This window comes from Sturnira hondurensis, unplaced genomic scaffold, assembly GCF_014824575.4.
Source record: "Sturnira hondurensis isolate 20B ecotype Veracruz unplaced genomic scaffold, ASM1482457v3 Scaffold0001304, whole genome shotgun sequence".
NCBI classification, from domain to species: Eukaryota; Metazoa; Chordata; class Mammalia; order Chiroptera; family Phyllostomidae; genus Sturnira; species Sturnira hondurensis.
The window spans coordinates 3,047,752-3,067,746 of record NW_028073935.1 but is presented as its reverse complement, the minus strand read 5'-3'; the positions used below and the strand labels follow the sequence as shown (position 1 = coordinate 3,067,746).

Below are 19,995 nucleotides of genomic sequence, written 5' to 3'. Positions count from 1 at the left end.
CTTGAGTGCTCACATAGATCTTGTGCTTCTGGTAGCGGATCAGGAGGTTATGCACCATGCCCGCCTCATTCAGGTCTCCCAGGTGGATCATGTTGTCCACACCCTGAGCCGAGTTTGGGTGCATGGGGCTGAGAGTACCAAGGTCCTCTGTTCGGATCCAGTGTTCCTGGAATGAAGAGCACAGAATCTTCTAAGTGGGCAATCTCTGCATGAACCTACCCATTGTACCTCTTCTCCAAGTTCTCAACAGATCAGCTGACCTAGTAACACATTTCTGACCTTAACTACAGTCAGTCTGTAGTTAAGGTCAAGGGACACTGGAACAGCATCAGGTCAGTCTACGGCTGGGGTCAGCACATGCCTAGGGCCAGGTGTCAGCTGGAGGCTGGGGTTGAATTTTAGACCAGGGTCAGAGGAGCTTATAGCCCAAAGCCACATGTGGCTGTGATTGGGATCAATCACAGCTGGGAGCCTCATAGACTGTTATAATAAAAGTATGTGAGTAGCCCTGGCTGGTGTAGCTCAGTGGATTGAACATGGGCCTGCAAATAAAAAGATCACAGTTCAATTCCCAGTCAGGGCACATGCCTGGGTTGCAGGCCAGTTCCCAGCAGGGGACTCATGAGAGGCAACCATACATTGACATTTCTCTCCTTCTCTCCTTCCTTTCCCCTCTAAAGATAAATAAACAAATCTTTTTAAAAAGTATGCGAGTAAAAGTGTTTTTTCAACTGCATAACATCATTTTGCAAATAGAAATGTTATTGTTAAATTCTACTGGCTTCTATGGTATGGGCTCACAGGCCACAGTCTAGAATCTTCTCCTTGGAAGCCAAGCTTCCACATGCCCCACTCTGTAGAGGGCTGCCTGAGGAGGAGTTAAGTTTCTTATCTTTCCAGGAAAGGAGCTCACAGTATACACCAGAAGCTCACCCTCCTTTACTATGCAAACCTGTTTTCTGCCCTCCCTCCTCTCTGACACAGCTCCTGTCACATCTCACTCTTTTCTGCTCCCCTAACTGTCCAAATTTTCCATCTGCCAACCCATTTGCCACTTTTTCACTGTAGAAACTGTCCCTGAGACAGACAGGCAACGTTCACCATGAAAGGTCTCTTTATAGGCTGTCTTGCCACACAGGCCCTCACTTGGACTTTGGAACTTCTGGTGTTGGGGAGTGGTACCAGAGAAGGAGAGAAGGTTCAGAGTTCTGGGGTGGGATAGGGACCTGGAGAGGGGCCAGCCTCCCGGGAAAGCAGGACCACACTGACCTTGCCCTCATCATCTTCAACCAAGATCTTGCCAGGCTTCATTTCTTTGATGATGCCCCCAATAGCAACATTGGTTTTGTTGGCAAAGGGTGAATTCAGCCACACATGGTCACCCTAGAGGTCAGAGAGAAGACTGCAGTCAGATCTGTGCTCCACCTTCTCCTTCTTGCTTAAGACTTATCTTTCCTGGGAGCTGTCCCTTCCAAGAGTTCCCAAGGCAGCTAGGCCCTTCTGCCACCCATATCCCATCTTCTCCTCCTTCTTTATCTCTCCCTCCCTACCCCTTCTGATCACTCTTGCCAGGATAGGAATGGAAAGTGGTAATGGGAGTGTCCCTGGCCTAGCTTGGTTCTAAGAAATGGATAAGCCACGTTTGCAGGAAGCAGCCTCTCTCTGAGGTAGAAAAAGAGTCTTTGCCTTGTGAATAGCCCTGTAGTGCACAAACCCATTGGCTGGGGAGTAGTGAAGATTAAACTCTCATTAGGTTTTTTGCTAACCTGCAACCTGGCATTGACCTACATAAACTCTTTTGTGATCCACAAAAGCTTAACCCATTCAAAGAACAGTAATCAAAAAAGGACCAGGAGAGGTCTACGTGCAAAGAAACTGAAATCTAAAAGGAGGAATGTACCAAGTTGAATAAGACCAGGAAAAACAAACAAACAGAAGTTCCACAGAGCAGTGGAAAGCTGTGATCAAGTATTTCACTATAATTTCCAAAAAATTTATTAAAGTGCAGACCAGAAGCATAAAATAACATGGCAAGACAATTGAAAGGATGAGACTTTAACTGGTAGAGCTCAAGAGAAAAATGGAGGATAAGAAATAAACACAGGTCATAAATGACAGGAAAATTGGAAACAACAACAGAAAAATAGAATAGCACCACTGAAAACATGGTGAACATCATAGAAGACAATGTAGACAATAAAATAAACAAAGCCAAATTAAAATGGGGTTGTAGCTGCCATCCCAAAGGAACTGCCTTGTGCATCTTACTGCTCAAACCTTCAGAATGTTAAAACAGGGCAAAGTAACTTTTGAATTGGATCTAAAGCAACCTTGTGTCTCAAAGAACTGTTTGCTAGGAAAAAAAGAAAGCAGTTATCATGACTATTGGACTGATGACTACTGGATTGAAAATTTAAAACATTGCTTAGAATCAGTGTCATGATTTTAGCTTTTCTGCACCAGTAGAAATGCCTTTTTCCTATCGTTATAACTGTTTCTCTTCCTTTCCTCAAAATATATTGCCATTGTCTTGTAATCAGAAAATTATTCGGGCTTCTGCGTGAGTCAGTGCTTCATGAATACCTATTCTTATTGATCTCAGAAAGGCTTGTTTCCTCTCACTTTGTCCTTTTTATTTTTAGGTTAACAACAGGAAGGAGAAAAATTAGTAAATTGGCATAAATTTTTTAAAAGATTAGGATTTGGAAGAAAAGAATAGATATAGAAGACAGAAAAAATACAAATAATCAGAGTGTCTAAAGAAGAAAACTAGAAAAGAAAGAGAAAGATTATTTAAAGATACAATTTAAGACAACTTTCAAGAAATTAAAGAAACCTTGAAGTTACAGATTGAAAACACACGAGGTACCAGGAAATAATGACAAAGAAAAATAAACTCCAGGATATACACTAGTAAATGTTATTGAACTTCAGAAACAAAGAAATAATTTAGGAGGAGGGGTAGCCAGACAGAAAGGTAAGTTCACTTATAAGGAAAAAACTTAGGACAAGTTCAAATCCTATGTGAGGTCCAAATAACTGCTACAAAGACCTCAAGAAAAGAGCAATGCACCCATTAGAATGCACGCATTGCTACTGTCAGAAGAACAGAAAACAAATGTTGATGGGGATGTGGAAAAATTGAAACACCTGTGCATTGCTGATGGAAATGTAAATTGGTACAGTTACTGGGGAACACAGTATAGAGGATTTTCAAATAATTAAAAATAAAACTACCTTGCCCTGGCTGGTGTGACTGAGTGGATTGAGTGCCCACCTGTGAGCCATAGGGTTGCTGGTTTGATTCCCAGTCAGGGCATATGCCTGAATTGCAAGCCAGATCCCCAGTAGAGGGGCACAGAAGAGGCAATCACACATTGATGTTTCTCTCCCTCTCTTTCACCCTCCCTTCCCCTCTCTCTAAAAATAAATAAAATCTCTATAAGAATAAAAATAAAAATAAAACTACCTTATGATCCAAAGAAATTCAAAGCAGGCTCTCAAACTGATAGTTGTACACCCATGTTCATTGCAGCATTATTCACAATAGTCAATAGTGAGATAAATTCAAATGTTCACTGACAGATGAACAGATAAATCAAATGTAGTATATACATATAAGGGAATATCATTTTAATTCCTTTAAAAAGGAATTCCTGTCACAACTATGGGTGGATCTCAAGGACATTAGGCTAAACAAAATAAGCCAGTCACAAAAAGAAAAATACTGTATGATTCCACTCATATGAAGTATCTGAACAAGTCAAAATCATCAAAACAAAGTAGATAGGATTGAAAGAAGAGAGAGGGATAATAGTGTTCAATAGGTATAGAGTCCGGTTTTGTGCAATTTCTCAGATATGTTGAGCAACAATGTGAATAAGCTTAATGCCACTGAGCCTTATGCTTCAAATGGTTGTTATTAAATTTGATATTATGTGTGTTTTTACCACAATTAAAAAAAGAAAACTTAATGATTTTTTTACCCAAATTGTTGTCCCAATATAAAGGTAAAAAACATTTTTGAAAATAAAACATTATTCCCATAAGCCTCTTAGAAAAAAACAAGTAGGGAACAAACCAATGAACAGTATAAAGGATGAAACTTAGGTCCTCATCAACACACATGGTCAGAAAGTTTCAAAATACTTGGGACAAGGATAAGAGAATAAAAGCTTTCAGAGAGAAAAAAACAAATTTTATACAAAGGCTCAGAAATTAGAATGGTATAAGATTTCTCAACAGCAATGCCAAAAGTCAATGTGGAGTAAATGTCTTCAAAATTTTCAGAATGAAATATTATGCCCAACTGATCTCAAATGTGAATGAACATGTGTTTAGACATGCAAATTATTACCAACATTTACCTCCTACATACCCTTTCCTCAGGAAGCAATTATAGACTTTCTAGACCAAAACAGAAGTAAAACAAGAGAAAGAAAGACTTCAGTCCAGGAAGAGGAGGAAGTACAAAGAGGAGGAGAAAGGGATGTTCAGCATGGCTGTGAAGGACATCCCAAGATGACAGGTGTGCCTAAGAAATAGAAGATACCAGTTGATATATTGCAGGTCAGCAACTCTTGGAGAGATTTCTTCCTGAGGATGAAAGTGATTGAACTCCCAATGAATGAAGAACATTTTGAAAGGAAATGGACATATCTGGGACAAAGCTGGGGGTAAAAGTTGTGATAAATACATAGAAAATTGAGTAGACAGGGAAAGGAAAAGTACAAAGTCTAACAGAGGAAAGCACAAACACTTAGAGTACACTGTGTGGCTCAACTGAGAGCAGCATTTACTTAGGTAAAATAAGCAAACTCTGTATACAAATGGGATCAAAGCTAGGATTTAGACTTCTGGTCAACATGGAAGTGTAGGTAGATATTCTTTGCTTCCTTACACAACTGAAAGAAGGACGACAACAAATTTAAAAACAAAAAAATCGGGTTGCTTGGCACTGGTGACTACCCAATGCTCTGCCCATTACTACACGCCATAACAGGCATGTTGAGGAAAAAGATATATGGATCAAATGAAAGAACAGTTCAAAGCTCCAGAAAAAAATACAACTAAGCAATGAAGAGATAGCCAACCTATCTCTTCACAGTTCAGATGCACAGTTCAAAACACTGGTAATCAGGATGCTCACAGAAATGGTTGAGTATGGTTGCAAAACATAGGGAAAACATATTTCTATATTAGTGAAATATAATATATAGTGAAATATATTATATTTCACTAATATAAAAAGTGAAATAAAGAAAATGTACAGGGAACCAACAGTGAAGGGAAGGAAACTGGGATGCAAATCAATGATATGGAGCAGAAAGAAGAAATAAACATTCGACCAGAACAGAATGAAGAAACAAAAATTTTTAAAAAATGAGGAGAGGCTTAGGAATCTCTGGGACAAGTTTAAAAGCTCCAACATTTGGATCATAGGGGCGCCAGAAAAAGAAGAGGAAGAGCAACAAATGGAAAACTTATTTGAAATAATAGTGAAAAAAACTTCCCTAATTTGGCAAAAGAAATAGATATAACAAGTCTAGGAAGCTTAGAGAGTCCCAAAGAAGGTGGATTCGAGGAAGAACACACCAAGGCACATCCTAATTATATTACCCAAGATTAAAAGTAAAGAGAGAATCTTTTTTTAAATACATTTTATTGATTATACCATTACAGTTGTTCTATTCCCCCCCTTCATTCCCCTCCACCCGCACACTACCTCCCCCACTATTCTCCCCCCCTTAGTTTATAACCACATATCTCAAGTTCTTTAGATTCTATATTTCCCCCACTATTCTCGCCCTTCCCCTATCTATTTTCTACCTACCACCTATGCTATTTTCTGTGCCTTCTCCCCCTCCCACCCCCCTGTTTCTAACCCTCCATGTGTTCTTCATTTCTATGGTTCCACTCCTGATCTAGCTGTCCTCTTGGTTTGCTTTTGTTTTAGGTGTGGTTGTTAATAACTGTGAGTTTGCTGTCCTTTCACTGTTCATATTTTTCATCATCTCTTTCTTATATAAGTCCCTTTAGCATTTCATATAATAAGGGCTTGGTCATGATGAACTCCTTGAATTTGACCTTATCTGAGAAGCACTTTATCTGTCCTTCCATTCTAAATGAAAGTTTTGCTGGATAAAGCAATCTTGGCTGTAGGTCTTTGGATTTCATGACTTGGAATACTTCTTTCCAGCCCCTTCTTGCCTGTAAGGTCTCTTTTGAGAAATCCGCTGACAGTCTGATGGGTACTCCTTTGTAGGTGACTGTCCCCTTATCCCTTGCTGCTTCTAGGATTCTCTCCTTCATTTTAGTCTTGGCTAATGTAATTATGATGTGCCTTGGTGTGTTCCTTCTTGGGTCCAACTTCTTTGGGACTCTCTGAGCTTCCTGGATTTCCTGGAAGTCTATTTCCTTTGCCAGACTGGGGAAATTCTCCTTTATTATTTGTTCAAATAAGTTTTCCACTCGTGGCTGTTTCTTTCCCCCTTCTGGTACCCCTATAATCCAGATGTTGGAACGTTTAAATATGTCCTGGAGGTTCCTAAGCCTCTCCTCATTGTTTTGAATTCTCATTTCTTCATTCCTTTCTGGTTGGATGTTTCGTTCTTCCTTCTGGTCCATTCCATTGATTTGAGTCCCAGTTTCCTTTCCATCGCTATTGGTTTCCTGGACATCTCCCTTCATTTCAATTAGTTTAGCCTTCATATGTTCCTCTAATTTGTGGCTGTAATCTACCAATTCTGTGAGCATCCTGATAAATAGTGTCTTAAATTGGGCTTCTGAGAGGCTGGCAATCTGTTGGTCGCTTAGAGTTATTGGCTCTGGGACTTTGAGTTCTTCTTGCACCATCTTTTGGGCTGTTTGTGCCTGTTCAGTATCAGGATCGGAGCCCTAGGTTTTCACCAGAGCAGGGCAACTCAGTCGCTGGGTTGAGACATTGTATGTGGGGGCGGGGTCAAAGAGGGACAATGGCTTCCCTCTGCTGCCTGCTGCCGCGACCCCCACTGGCACCGCAGCCACCACCGTCACCAGGCCCACGCGTTTCATTCCACTGCATGCGAGTGTGCCACCGCTGTCAGCCCTCCACCACTGGGTTCGCCCCCTGGGGCCTGCGTGGTCCATCTCACTGTGCGCGAATGTGTGACCTTGGTCAGTCTGCCCCGCACCCCGCCTGCACGCCTAGGTCTGTCCTGCCCGACCCAGCTCCGCTGCTGGCTCCGCCTCTCTTACCGTCCCGTTGAACGGTTCGTAGCTGTCGGACTTCCGTATAATTCTGTTTTCTGGTCTTTGAGTGTGTCCTAGTTTTCCAAAACTTTTGTTGTATTCAAACTTGGTTGTGGGAGAAGGCACAGTGTTTCCACCTATGCCTCCATCTCAGCGGAAGTCCCAAGAGAGAATCTTGAGAGCAGCAAGAGAAAAGGAGACAATTACCTACAAAGGAGTTCCCATAAGACTATCAACTGATTTCTCAAAAGAAACTTTGCAGGCAAGAAGGAGCTGGAAAGATGTATTCCAAGTCATGAAAGACAAGGACCTACATCCAAGATTACTCTATCCAACAAAGCTATCATTTAGAATGGAAGGACAGATAAACTACTTCCCAGCTAAGGTCAAATTCAAGGATTTCATCATGACCAAGCCCTTATTATATGAAATGTTAAAGGGACTTATCTAAGAAAAAGAAGATGAAGAAAGATAAACAGTAAACTGGCAACAAATTCACAACTATCAACAAGTGAACCTAAAACAAAAGCAAAAACAAACTAAGCAAACAATTAGAACAGGAACAGATTCACAGAAATAGAGATCACATGGAGGGTTAACAGCAGGGTAGGGGAGGTGGAAGAATGGGGGGAAGGTACAAGAAATAATAGGCATGAATGGTAGGTACAAAGTAGACAGGAGGAGGCTAAGAATAGTCTGGAAAATTCTCAGACTTATATGTATGCTTATAAGAATTTATAAGTATGACCCATGGACATGAACTAAGGCGGGGGAATGATGGTGGGAGTGGGGATTCAGGGAAAAGAGGAATAAAAGGGAGAAAAAATGAGACAACTGTAGTAACATAATCAATAAAATATATTAAAATTTTAGAAGCTAGGATTTAGCAAGTTTAGGAGGATGGAGAGGTGGGGGTTATGGGAGAGGAGCTAAGGCCTTTTTTACATAGTGGGAAGTCAATAAGAGATAATGCCTGAAACTAAAAACTCAGTTATCATTGTTGCATGTTCTTTAGAGACCTAGAGAGAAATATCAAAGAATCAACCTGAAGTGTTGACTGTGGTCACCTCTAGAGAAGAGGAAGTGGGAGGCTGACTCTTTAAACTGGGTTGCTATATAACTTTATCAAAATAAAAGCTAAATTAAGAAAAACAGTGAGGAACAATTGCTATAGAAGGCAGAAGATTAGCATGAGCAACATGCACTGCTCTGTGAACTTGTTATGTAAATATCAGAACCTCTGATCCTCAGATGAAATTCCAGTGTAAATACTCTCAGTGTGCAGCTGAAACAGCTGGCAAATCACCAAAGTAATAAAGTTAAAAGTCAAGGACACAATGGGCACCTCACAGCAAAACTGATATAAACCAGAGATGAAAAAGAGAGACCATCTCCCATCTAGACTGAGTGATGAGGTGTCAACCTGATATAAGCAGCAAGAATAAATAACAGAGTTGGAACATGACTTTTGTTCACTCCAGTTAGCCAAAGCTCTAGTAGAAAATAAGACAACCAGCAGAAAATAGAACATCTTCATAAACTCTATTGTCAGAAAAAGATGACTATGAAGAAGTAGCTGAATCAAAAAAAAAAGAATGAATAAGCAAAAAACAAGCTCTTAGCTGCAAAGAAAGTAAAATTCCTATACTGAGATTCAAAAAAAATAGAGTCTGAGTTACAGAAATCAGAGAGCTCTATGTAGCCTTCATTGCTCTTCCATCAGAAATGTCTGACAACCAGCTGCCCACTGTCCTGCAGAAAGAACTCTTGCAGGAGAGGAGGTAGTGATCCTCCAGCCTGAGACAGAAGTTGCTAAAGGAAATCCAAAGACCTGAAGTCATGAACAATTCACTCTGAGAGACTAGTTCCTCAGATGCTTTTACTTTACCATCTCCTGAGATGTGCAGGCTTTTTTGGTTCATTTGCCGAAATTGGCCATGTATCTTGATACCATGTGCCCACTTGCCATGTCTTTCTCTTTGTATAGTAGAAGAGATGAGCCTAGAGGTGGCTCTGTGCATGCAGGTGGGTCATGGAGGAACCTCCACTAGGAGCCCTCTGGTCTAAGCCCTCACAGAGGTCCATCAACAGACCAAGAGAAGCCTGGCCCTGCCACAGGGAAAAACAGCATGACCACCACCAGTGCTGAGCACGCCGTCTTTCCCAGAAATGCTACCGGCAGTGCCTGGTCATTGGAATTCTCCAACACCACTCTTATCTGTTAAGGCATGTTTTGACTGAGGATAAGAATGAAGAATTTTCCATAAAGCTCATCAAGTGTTTATGGGTCTATGAATTGGGGACTATGCCAATCCCTAGAGAAATTTCAAAATATTTCCATCAGGCCTTGTCCATTGAAGTCCCTCTGCAAACATATATGAAACATTTGTCATTCTCATTTGCAAGGAAAATGGGCTTCATTAAAGTGACTAAAAACCAGACAGCCCTTTTATTTGACTGATGGTAAAACTAAGGTCCAGAGAATGGAGAGGCGTGGCTAGGGTTATGCAGCAAGCAAATGGCAAAGGTTCCTTATACTTATGAAGTGTGAAAATCAATTTACTCCAACTCAGTCCTGATTGATGTGGATCAGTTAGGCATCATCCCACTAAGTGAAAGGTTACTGTTTCAATTTCCGGTCATGGCACATGACTAGGTTGTGGATACAGTCCTTGGTCAGTGTGCATGCAAGAGGCAACTAATCAATGTTTCTCCCCCTCTTTCTCCCTCTTTCCCCTTCTCTCTAAAAATAAACTTTAAAAATTTTACAAAATTGTTCTCTACCTCAAAGTCTATTTTAATTACACTAGAAAATTTTACTGGCCTGATGCACCCCTCAGGGCCCATTGTTAATTGCTTTTAAAAAATAAAGACTCTTTCCATGCTATAGTTATTCAATATGTTTGAATCTTTTTAATAACAGAGATTAGAGTAAAAAATTTAAGTCCATTATGGACTGAATTGTATTACCCCAAAATTGATATGTTGAAGCATTAACGCCCCCAATATTTGGTCACAGTGTTTAAAGAGGTAATTAAGGTTGAATGAGGTCAAAAGTGTGGGGCCTAATCCAGTAGAATTGGTGTCCTTTTTTAAAAAATATATTTTATTGATTATACCATTACAGTTGTTCTATTCCCCCCTTCATTCCCCTCCACCCTTCACATCCCTCCCCCACCATTCCCCCCTTTAGTTTATGTCCGTGTGTCACAAATTCTTTAGATTCTATATTTCCCCTACTATTCTTGCCCTCCCCCCTATCTATTTTTTTCCTACCATCTGTGCTACTTATTCTCTGCACCTTATCCCCCCTTCTCCTCCTCCTACTCCCCTGTTGCTCACCCTCCATGTGTTCTTCATTTCTATGGTTCCACTCCTGATCTAGCTGTCCTTTTGTTTCACTTTTGTTTTAGGTGTGGTTGTTAATAACTGTGAGTTTGCTGTCCTTTCACTGTTCATATTTTTCATCTTCTTTTTCTTATATAAGTCCCTTTAGCATTTCATATAATAAGGGCTTGGTGATGATGAACTCCTTGAACTTGACCTTATCTGAGAAGCACTTTATCTGTCCTTCCATTCTAAATGAAAGTTTTGCTGGATAAAGCAATCTTGGCTGTAGGTCTTTGGATTTCATGACTTGGAATACTTCTTTCCAGCCCCTTCTTGCCTGTAAGGTCTCTTTTGAGAAATCCGCTGACAGTCTGATGGGTACTCCTTTGTAGGTGACTGTCCCCTTATCTCTTGCTGCTTCTAGGATTCTCTCCTTCATTTTAATCTTGGCTAATGTAATTATGATGTGCCTTGGTGTGTTCCTTCTTGGGTCCAACTTCTTTGGCACTCTCTGAGCTTCCTGGATTTCCTGGAAGTCTATTTCCTTTGCCAGACTGGGGAAGTTCTCCTTTATTATTTGTTCAAATAAGTTTTCCACTCGTGGCTGTTTCTTTCCCCCTTCTGGTACCCCTATAATCCGGATGTTGGAACGTTTAAAGATGTCCTGGAGGTTCCTAAGCCTCTCCTCATTGTTTTGAATTCTCATTTCTTCATTCCTTTCTGGTTGGATGTTTTGTTCTTCCTTCTGGTCCACTCCATTGATTTGAGACCCAGTTTCCTTCCCATCACTATTGGTTTCCTGTGCATTTCCCTTCATTTCATTTAGTGTAGCCTTCATTTGTTCCTCTATTTTGTGACTAAAATCAACCAGTTCTGTGAGCATCCTGATCACCAGTATTTTGAACTGTTTATCTGAGAGGTTCACTATTTCTTTTTCACTTAGAGTTATCGGCTCTGGGGCTTTGACTTCTTCTTGAGCCATATTTTGGACTGTTCATGCCTGTTATGACATATGACGAGCGGAGCCCTAGGTGATCACCAGGGCGGGGCAACTCAGTCGCTGGATTGTGATGTTGTATGTGGAAGTGGGGTCAAAGGAAAGCAATGGCAGTTCCCTCTGCTGCCTCCCTCTGCTCCTGGGGTCATTCGGTCCATCCCACTGTGCAGTGTGCGACCATGGTCAGCCTGCCACCTTGGGTCCTCACTGGGTTCGCTGCTGGGGCCTGCATGGTTTGTCTTACTGCTCACTCCTCTGCTGGTTTATCTGCACACAAATGTGTGACTGCAGTCCACCTGCCGCCCTGCACCTTCACTGGGTCCGCTCGATGCTACCCTGTCTACCTGGGCGCCTGGGGTCTAGGGATCTTTCCTGTCTGACTCTGGTCTGCTGCTGGCTCCACCCCTCTTACTGGTCCGGTTGAACGGTTCATTGTTGTTGGACTTCCGTATAGTTCAATTTTCTGTTCTTTGGCTGCATCTTTGTTTACTAAACCTTCGTTGTATTCAAACTTGGTTGTGGGAGAAGGCACAGTGTTTCCACCTTTGCCTAAACTTGGAAGAAGTCCTTTGAGTGAATCTGGTGTCCTTATATGTTGGGAATCATCCTGCCTGGTTTCAGAAGCTGTAACCACCCCCATGGCTAAGGCTGAGTGAGTGACCTTGGGACCATAAGCCACTAAGGAGACAAAGCTTATCTCCATGGCAGGGGTGCTGCCTCTGCCCCCTTTACTTCACCCTGCCTGGCCCCCAGTGCATCACTGGTGAGCCAATGATGGGCAAGATTCCTCAGGGAGGGGTGACCTAAAACAGGCACAGTTATGGGGGACCCTCATGGAAGGATTTGGGGGACTACAGCGAAAGGGGGTGATGGACCCTCACTTATTGTCTTTGACATAGCCTGAGTCCTCATTCTCTCTGAGAGAAGTCTCCTAATCTCTTGGCTGGCTTACTTCCACTTTCTGATTTAAGCCTGAAACAATGACAGAGGGTGGTGCAGCCCTGTGTTGGAAAGGGTGGGTTCCCCAGGGTGATCAGGCCTAAGAAAGAATGCATAAACCCCTGTGAAACCTGCTTTGCTAAGAATGCTCTCAATTTTATGATAAGCATCTGAGTAGGAAATGAGTTTGTTTCCCAAAGTTTTATAGCCCTTTAGCTAACTGACCCTGACTCAGAATAAGCCCTTGTAGGTCTTTGTATGTTATCTATTATTTGATCCTTACTGACTGACCATGATTGATGAGCTTTAGCTGTATTCCTATGCATATTGAATGCAATAAAAGCCCATTGAGGAAAAGGCTCTTGGTCCTTCTCCTTTGAGAGTTCTGCCACTTTTCCTCCCCAAGCAGATCATGTCTTGGTAGACTTATTCTCATTCGTGGTGGTGGGGGCTCTGTGGGCAAAGCTCCCCCACACTTACATGAAGAGGAAAAGACACCAGATCTCTCCTTTTTTCTCTCTGTCTCTGTCTGTCTGTGTCTCTCTCTCCCTTTCTCTGAGCACACAGAAGGAAAGCCATGTGAGACACATTGAAAAGGTGGCCATCTACAAGCCAGGTAGAGGTCTTGCCAGACACCAACCCAAGGGCACCCTCATCTTGGACCTCCAGCTTCTAGAATTGTGAAGAGATGAATTTCTGTGGTATTTTGTTATGGCTGTCAGAGCAGACTAATATAAAGCCCCTTTGAAGTCAGACAGATCTGGGTTCTAAACCCCACTCTACATTCCATGAGCTGTATGGCCCTGGGGAAGTTACTTAACCTCTCTGAGCTTGTTTCCTCATTGGTTGAAAGGAGCATTTTCATAGGGTTATTGTAAAGATGGCATGTAACATGGGTAAGGAAGCCAAATAGTGCTAAGAGCAGAGTAAGCACAGATAAAAGAAATGCTGGTAATAACCTCAGCAAAGTTCTGCCCTCTATTCAACAATAATTTGGACCCTCTGAAGGAGTCACTAATGAATAAGTTCATCACCCTTATCTCAAGGAACTTGCAATGTTAGAAGATAGAGCAGGACATAATTGCCATTAAGAGTGATATGTCTCCAAGCAGTATCATTCTAAACTCTGCTTGAAGTTAGTCACATTCCCAGTGGGACCCTTGGAGCTAATTCATTCCTATGTGAAATAAGCCTGGCTTTGCCTTCAAACCTCCTCATGCCCCAAAATGGTGCCAAATTCTAAAGTTTGTGATTGAATTACAAAAAGACCTTGCAACTGTCCAGTTGGGGTGCATATAGGAAGCAACCAATCAATGTTTTCTTCTCACAATGTTTTTTTCTCTCTCTCTCTCTTTCCCTCTCCTCTTCCTTTCTCTTTCTCTAAAATCAATAAACATATCCTCAGGTGTGGATTTTTTTTAAAGCCCTTGCATCCTGAAAATCTGTAGACCACATGTGTTTTCTCTCTAGCCTGGGACAGCATCTATTCTGTAATTGAAAAAAACAACCCTGGCTGCCCATTCTGTGAGTGAGACACTTGGAGGGTTTAGTTGCAGAAGCCCTGAAGCAATGCTTGGGGGTGCTGCCCTCTCTTGGTAATGTGGATCCAGCAGTCAGAAGATAATGACCACTTTGTGTCTTTGTATTCAGGATGAGAATATTTGTAGCATTTTCTTATCAAAGAAGACATTGACATTGCAACATTACCATAGGTAATTACCATAGGTAGTTAACTAATAAGAGAGAGCAAAGAGAATTAGACATTGAGCTTAATAAATGGGATCATGAGCCTGTTTGCTTCATCAGGAAGCTATAGCTTCATATCCCAGGGGATTACAGCATTGCTCCACCAAATGGAGCAATAACTTTCTTCCTTTTCTCCCTCCAGTATGGGATTGTTGGGGGGTGTACAGGGGGAGGTGCTTGATCATAGAGACCTGTCAGTCTAACTAGGGGATGGGTGGACTTATTAAAAGCCCATGAAAACTTGGGAAGTTGATTGGTTATTTTGAAAAAGCTCCTGATTATAACCCCAGGGGAATAAAGAAGCTCACTTGCTCTCTCTCTCTCTCTCTCTCTCTTACCCACATTCTCCCTATTCATTTGTTTATGTGATCTCTTTCTTTTGGGGCCAGGCCAGTCTGGAAACTACCGGGGCCTATGGCAGATTACGTGGGCTATAAAGGACTAGGCTTTAACAAGAAGCAGAATCTTGGGACACTGCCTTTTTTGTTTGTTTGTTTGTTTGTTTGTTTGTTTGCTGAGGACACAGGTGGACTTTTTCCATGGTGGGATGGAGGGAGATCGGACACTGGAAACCCAGGGGCAAATTTCAACCTGAATAAACTTTCCCACATCGCAATCTTCCATGCATGGGTCCTTCGAATGATTTCCTCACAATCCTGTGGAAGAGCCTGATTTCTACCACCAACAGCAGCACTATCTGGCTTTCTTGCATTTTGGCTAGAATTGTGGAGGGCAAGGAAGAATGCCTGGGCTGGTTTGGGGCTTCTCCTCTGGGCTACCCCAGCCCACTGAGGTTTTTGGTCCTGCACACATCACCCAGGTTGCCTGGAGGCCTGTCCCCTTACCCCAACCCGAGGTCAGGACAGTGTATCAATGTTTATCAACTCAATAGTAAATGTGAAGCTCCTATGCTTCTTTCTCACCAGGTGCTGTCTTTGGGCCACTGGGACATAGTGGGCAGCCAGAAATGCTTGTTGTGCCGAGGTAAGATGAGGCAGAGCCCCAAGTGCTTGGGTCTATGTTTATTCCCACTCTCTGGGGGAAATGAGAGAACAAATGAGAAATGCCTTTGTCAAAACATTTTAAGTCTGAATATGAGTGAAGGATTACTGAGCACAAGTGGCCCCTGCTGAAGCCCAGTGGCTGACCAAACTGGTTTTCTTTAGATAATGTGGTGTCTTGTTTTCCAAACTCTCTCTGTTTTTTTCTTATAGGGTCTCCTTGCCTCTCTTTTTGGCGTGAGAGTGATTTGACTAGCATTTTGGAAGTGCCACAGACCATTCTTAGATGGGACAGATGTAATTCTTACCAGCCTGAAGACTGACATCCTGAGACAGCAGCCCTTGAAGCCTGTATACAAAAAGAAAGTAGAATGTCAGTCCTCATCCCCTGAGGGAGCCCCTGGGGGTTGAGTGTGTTGCTCAGCCTGCCCCAAGTGCCTGGCTTGAGTTCTGGCTCAAGAAATGACTCTTGAATAAGTGAATAAGTCCTTGTCCCATCCAAGTGATAGAAGACACTTTCTCAAGTTTCTTTTATTTTATCCCTTCTTTACTGAATGTTTATTTTGGACTCAGTGCTGGCCTTAATGTAGGGAGCAGGGGTAGTTCCGAACATATTTAAGACACTGTTTCTATCACCCAGAAGCAAAAATGTAATCTGGTCAAATATCTGTGAAAATCAGTCATCACCATATACAATGTGAAATTTTGAGGTGAGCAGCCATCATTGCTATAGATGTGGGACATACTTTATCTAAACTTCATAGCACTCTTAAACACAGGTACCTCTCCATTTTATACATGGAGCTTGACAAAGGAAGGTGGCCCAGTTAGCAGCACCACTGGGAATGCAACCTAGATCTCCCCCTTGCACACCTGTCTCCTATACCCGGATACCTCCTGCTCTGGGGCAGACCTGATTAGCTTGTAGCAGGCAGAGGCTGCTACCTCCTCCCTGACCTGAAGGAGGAGCCCTGTCCTGATCCGAAGTTCTGGTGCCTTGCCCTCACTGAGCAGCTGAGCAGTGTGAAGTGGTGGCTCTGTTTTGTCTCAGCATGCTCCCTGCACCTAGCATAGACCTGCCTTCAGGAGGGACCCAGCAGATATCTGTTCAGTTAAACTGTGAATGAAGTCCTTGGAGAAGATGGGTTTTACAGGTGGGTCAGGTGAAAGGTTAGAAGGGCATTTTCTAAGGAAAGGACAACTGCAAGGAAGACAGAGGGTCAGCAGCATGTTGGGCTGAGAAGACTAAGCAGGAGGAAAGAGAGTGGGGTTGTAGTCAGCAGTTTAGTGTGACAAAGTCTTTTTGCCACTCTGTTCTGTTGGATGAAGAATTTTCTTATTCCAATTTTTATTTAGTACATAAGTATTTATACATTTAATGAAAGTATAAACTTACATTTTCCAACCTAACCCCAAAGAAACATGGTATCTTTCCTTCTAGTCCTGTCTGCACTCTTGTGTCCCGGGACAGACAGAAGAAAGACCCTGCAGCACAGTCTGAGCATCTAGAAAGTATGTCCTGGGGAAGCCGCAGCCCAACCTTCCAGGAGGCTCCAAGTCTGGGCCTCCCAGCCCAGGTGCTGCGTCTGTGTGAGGGTGTATCCGCAGGGGACTGGGAAAGGGTGGGCATGGTGGGAGAGCAGGGCTTTGCCACCTACTAGCTACAGGAGCCGGAGCAGGTCCTGCAATTGATTTAGGTTGCTCCTTCATGAAATGAGAGCACTCACATTTTACAGAGCCACTGTGAGGTCACTGAGAGCACAATGCACTCCTGAAATGTTTGTGTGTGTCCCCAAGCCTTCCCCAGGAAGCACTACTGAGGTCTCTGAGGAATTATAATGTCCATGCAGGAGACTGTTGACAGATTTCCCCAGGTTCCCTCTCCTCTAACCTAGGAGAATAGTTCCAGGTAACTTCCTGCCACTGCCTGGACACTGGCAGCCAACAAGGACCCAGCCAGGTGATGTTTTTATGAGAGGGCAATGGGACAAACTACAATTAACAGTTGCCCTGGGGGAGAACTTCTCAGGTACATTGCTCCATTGCTCTGAGATGTTGCTGTTCCCAATTAGGGGGTAGTGGTGATCAACAGAGGGTGAGAAATGCTGAGACTTTGCAAAAAGCTATTCAACTATTAAGTGAGGGAGGGGATTCTACTGCCCAACTTTGAAATCCATGCTCTTTGCTCTACTTCCTCTGCTTTGGAAAAATTTAAGAGTCTGTGCAAAAGTGCAAAGAAGCCCTAATCAAACCCTGGCTTCCAGGCAGCTCTTTCAGAGGGAGGCTTGTCTGTCTTCCTACCACATATTACCCAGGGAGGCAGCAGGTAGGAAAGACTCAGAGGGCATTGCTCTGCTTCTAGCTCCCCATTGTTGCTCTGGCTCCTCAGTTCTCCACACCATGTAGAAATGTGAGGCTTACCCATGGTTCCTGGCTTTGTCATCCTCTGTCACCCATGGCATCTGACTTCCATGTATACCATGCCATCCCTCTCCAGACACCAGGGCTACCTCACAGGGGCCCTTTGCTAGATCTGTTCTCCCCTGGCAGGCTGTGGTAGCCTGCCAAGTTTCCTGGACTCCTACTACACTGATCCTTAGACTCTGGTAACCTCCTCTCCCCCATGACTGGCTATGGTCTCCCCATGTCCTAGAGCTGCTCCACATCAGAAGCCATCTCCTTCAGCTCCAGCTGCACCCAGGCATCATCATATCCTATCCCATAATCAACTGTTTTCTCATTTTATCCTGATCCTGAGGCCCCTGTTCCTTCCCCATCTATCAACTTGCATCATAGTTCCACTTCTATCCCAACCAGTGGTTTTTACAAATACCCATAAACAGAATATAAAGTTTAATACCCATTAACCAAATAAAACCGAACTCTGGTGGAGCGTGAGTACCAACGAGAATTGGCGCGCAAAGGGGGCTGGCACCATCAGGGGGAAACGGGAGTCCCGTCTGAATCCAGGGCCGGGGCGCCGGTGACGGGGTGAACGCTGGAGGGCCGGCCGGCGTCTGGTGGACCGGCAGCGCACTCCTCGGGAGAGAACTGACTCTCCCCTCCCCGTCTAGGCAGGCGGATTAGTGCCGGGCAGAGACCCGTGGACTTCGGTTAACGTAGAGGGTGGCAACTGCAGACACCGCGGTTGCCAGCCCGCCAGCCCGAAGGATTTAAGAAGGACACTGTCATTGCTGGTCTTTTGGGATTGGGCTGGGCTGAGAGACAGGCTTTGTGGAGAAGTCTCTATTATGAAAGCCTGGGTCCCGCAGAGGACATAGGGATACTGCGGGCCACAGGCAGCTTCTCCGGGCTGTGCGCGACCACAGACCAATCAGCAGCCTGCTAGCGCGCGCCTGCAAACCTGCCCTCAGAGACGCAGCAATCAGAAAAACCGGTTTGGACAGTTTGAAATCAACAAAGGAAGGGTGCTTCCTTTTTTTTTTTTCTCTTCTTTTTGCCTCCTTCTCGTGTGTGTGTGTGTGTGTGTGTGTGTGTGTGTGTGTGTGTGTTTTCTATTCCCCCCTTTTTTTCTTTCTTTTTTTAAATTTTTTTATTTTAATTTTTAATTTTTATTTTTTCTTTTTCTCTCTCAACCTCTTTTATAATTAATCTTATATATTGTAAACTGTATTGTTGCTCTATCTTTCAATACTCTGTCCCTCATTTCTTCTCCTTTTTGTCCGGTTTTAGTCCTGTTCTTCCCAAATTTTCTGCTTATTCCCCTTTTCTCCTGACTTTTGCGTGTGTGTGTGTGTCAGATTGTTTGTTTGTGTGTTGTGTAGTTATCTTTTGAGGTGTATTATTATTATTTTTGTATTATTCTTACTCCTTTTTTCATTTCAAGAATACCTTTGTATCCCACCTCTTTCTGCACAGGTTTTTAAATCCTGGCTGGGTATACTGTACTACCTGTCAGGTTCCCACGGCTCCTTCCTCCACAGTGTTTTGCTGATTTTCTATACTTCACGTGCTTTCCTTTGCTATACTACCCAAACTCTATAACCCCCATTTAGACAGATCACATAAAATTTATCACTTGAGTGGTCCGCTAATATTAGGGTAAATAAGGGCTGTTCTGTACAACAGTAATACTTCATAACACATCTCTCAGACCTTCGATCACCTTACAGGTGCCTGAATTCTATTACTCTATTTACTGACACGCTACACCCAGTTACTAACCTGTACTGTCACCTTACCTCAAATCTGACCACCCGCAACCACACTGCTTTCTAGATACAACTCACAAGCCCCCCCTTCTTAACAAGACACTTAACTTATGCCCGCCCTTTCCTAAAAGTGGTAAGCTGGGTTGAAGAGCACAGTTAACTCTATACATAGCCAAGAGATTGTCTATTTCTTCTCTGCCCACTGTGTCTGTAAATAACATAAAATAACCCTCTGCTATCATAAACCATTTTGCTTCCCCCACAACTGATAACACAAGCACAATAAAGAAAGGAGTTGGTGGAAGCAGAGAACAACAAGATACCTGCAGGAGATTGCACCACTGACTTTCACAGGTATCCTACCACAGAAGTTTACACCATAAACCCAGTGAACCAGAACAGATCAATTTAAGAAGCGGAGGACAACAAGAAGAGTATCACAAACAATGGGAAGACAAAGAAATAATCCCCAAACGAAAGAAAAGGAGGAAACCTCAGAAAGAATATTAGATGAAATAGAGGCAAGTCAACTATCAGATGTGGAATTCAAAGCACTGGTTATCAGGAAATTCAAAGAGCT

The 19,995-nt window shown here is 43.0% G+C and overlaps 1 protein-coding gene across 2 annotated transcripts in view; it reads right to left on the bottom strand.

The window, feature by feature from the left end:
* Nucleotides 1–19,995, bottom strand: part of MYO7B (myosin VIIB) — a 118,291-nt gene that overhangs the window by 81,402 nt on the left and 16,894 nt on the right. For both annotated transcript variants that reach the window (XM_037069957.1, XM_037069966.1), the window contains exons 2-4: nucleotides 15,552–15,588; nucleotides 1,270–1,383; nucleotides 14–166 (exon numbers count right to left, since the gene is read on the bottom strand). In XM_037069957.1, coding sequence (XP_036925852.1) covers nucleotides 14–166; nucleotides 1,270–1,383; nucleotides 15,552–15,569 — 285 coding nt within the window. In that variant the 5' untranslated portion in view covers nucleotides 15,570–15,588. The remainder of the gene's footprint in view (nucleotides 1–13; nucleotides 167–1,269; nucleotides 1,384–15,551; nucleotides 15,589–19,995) is intronic.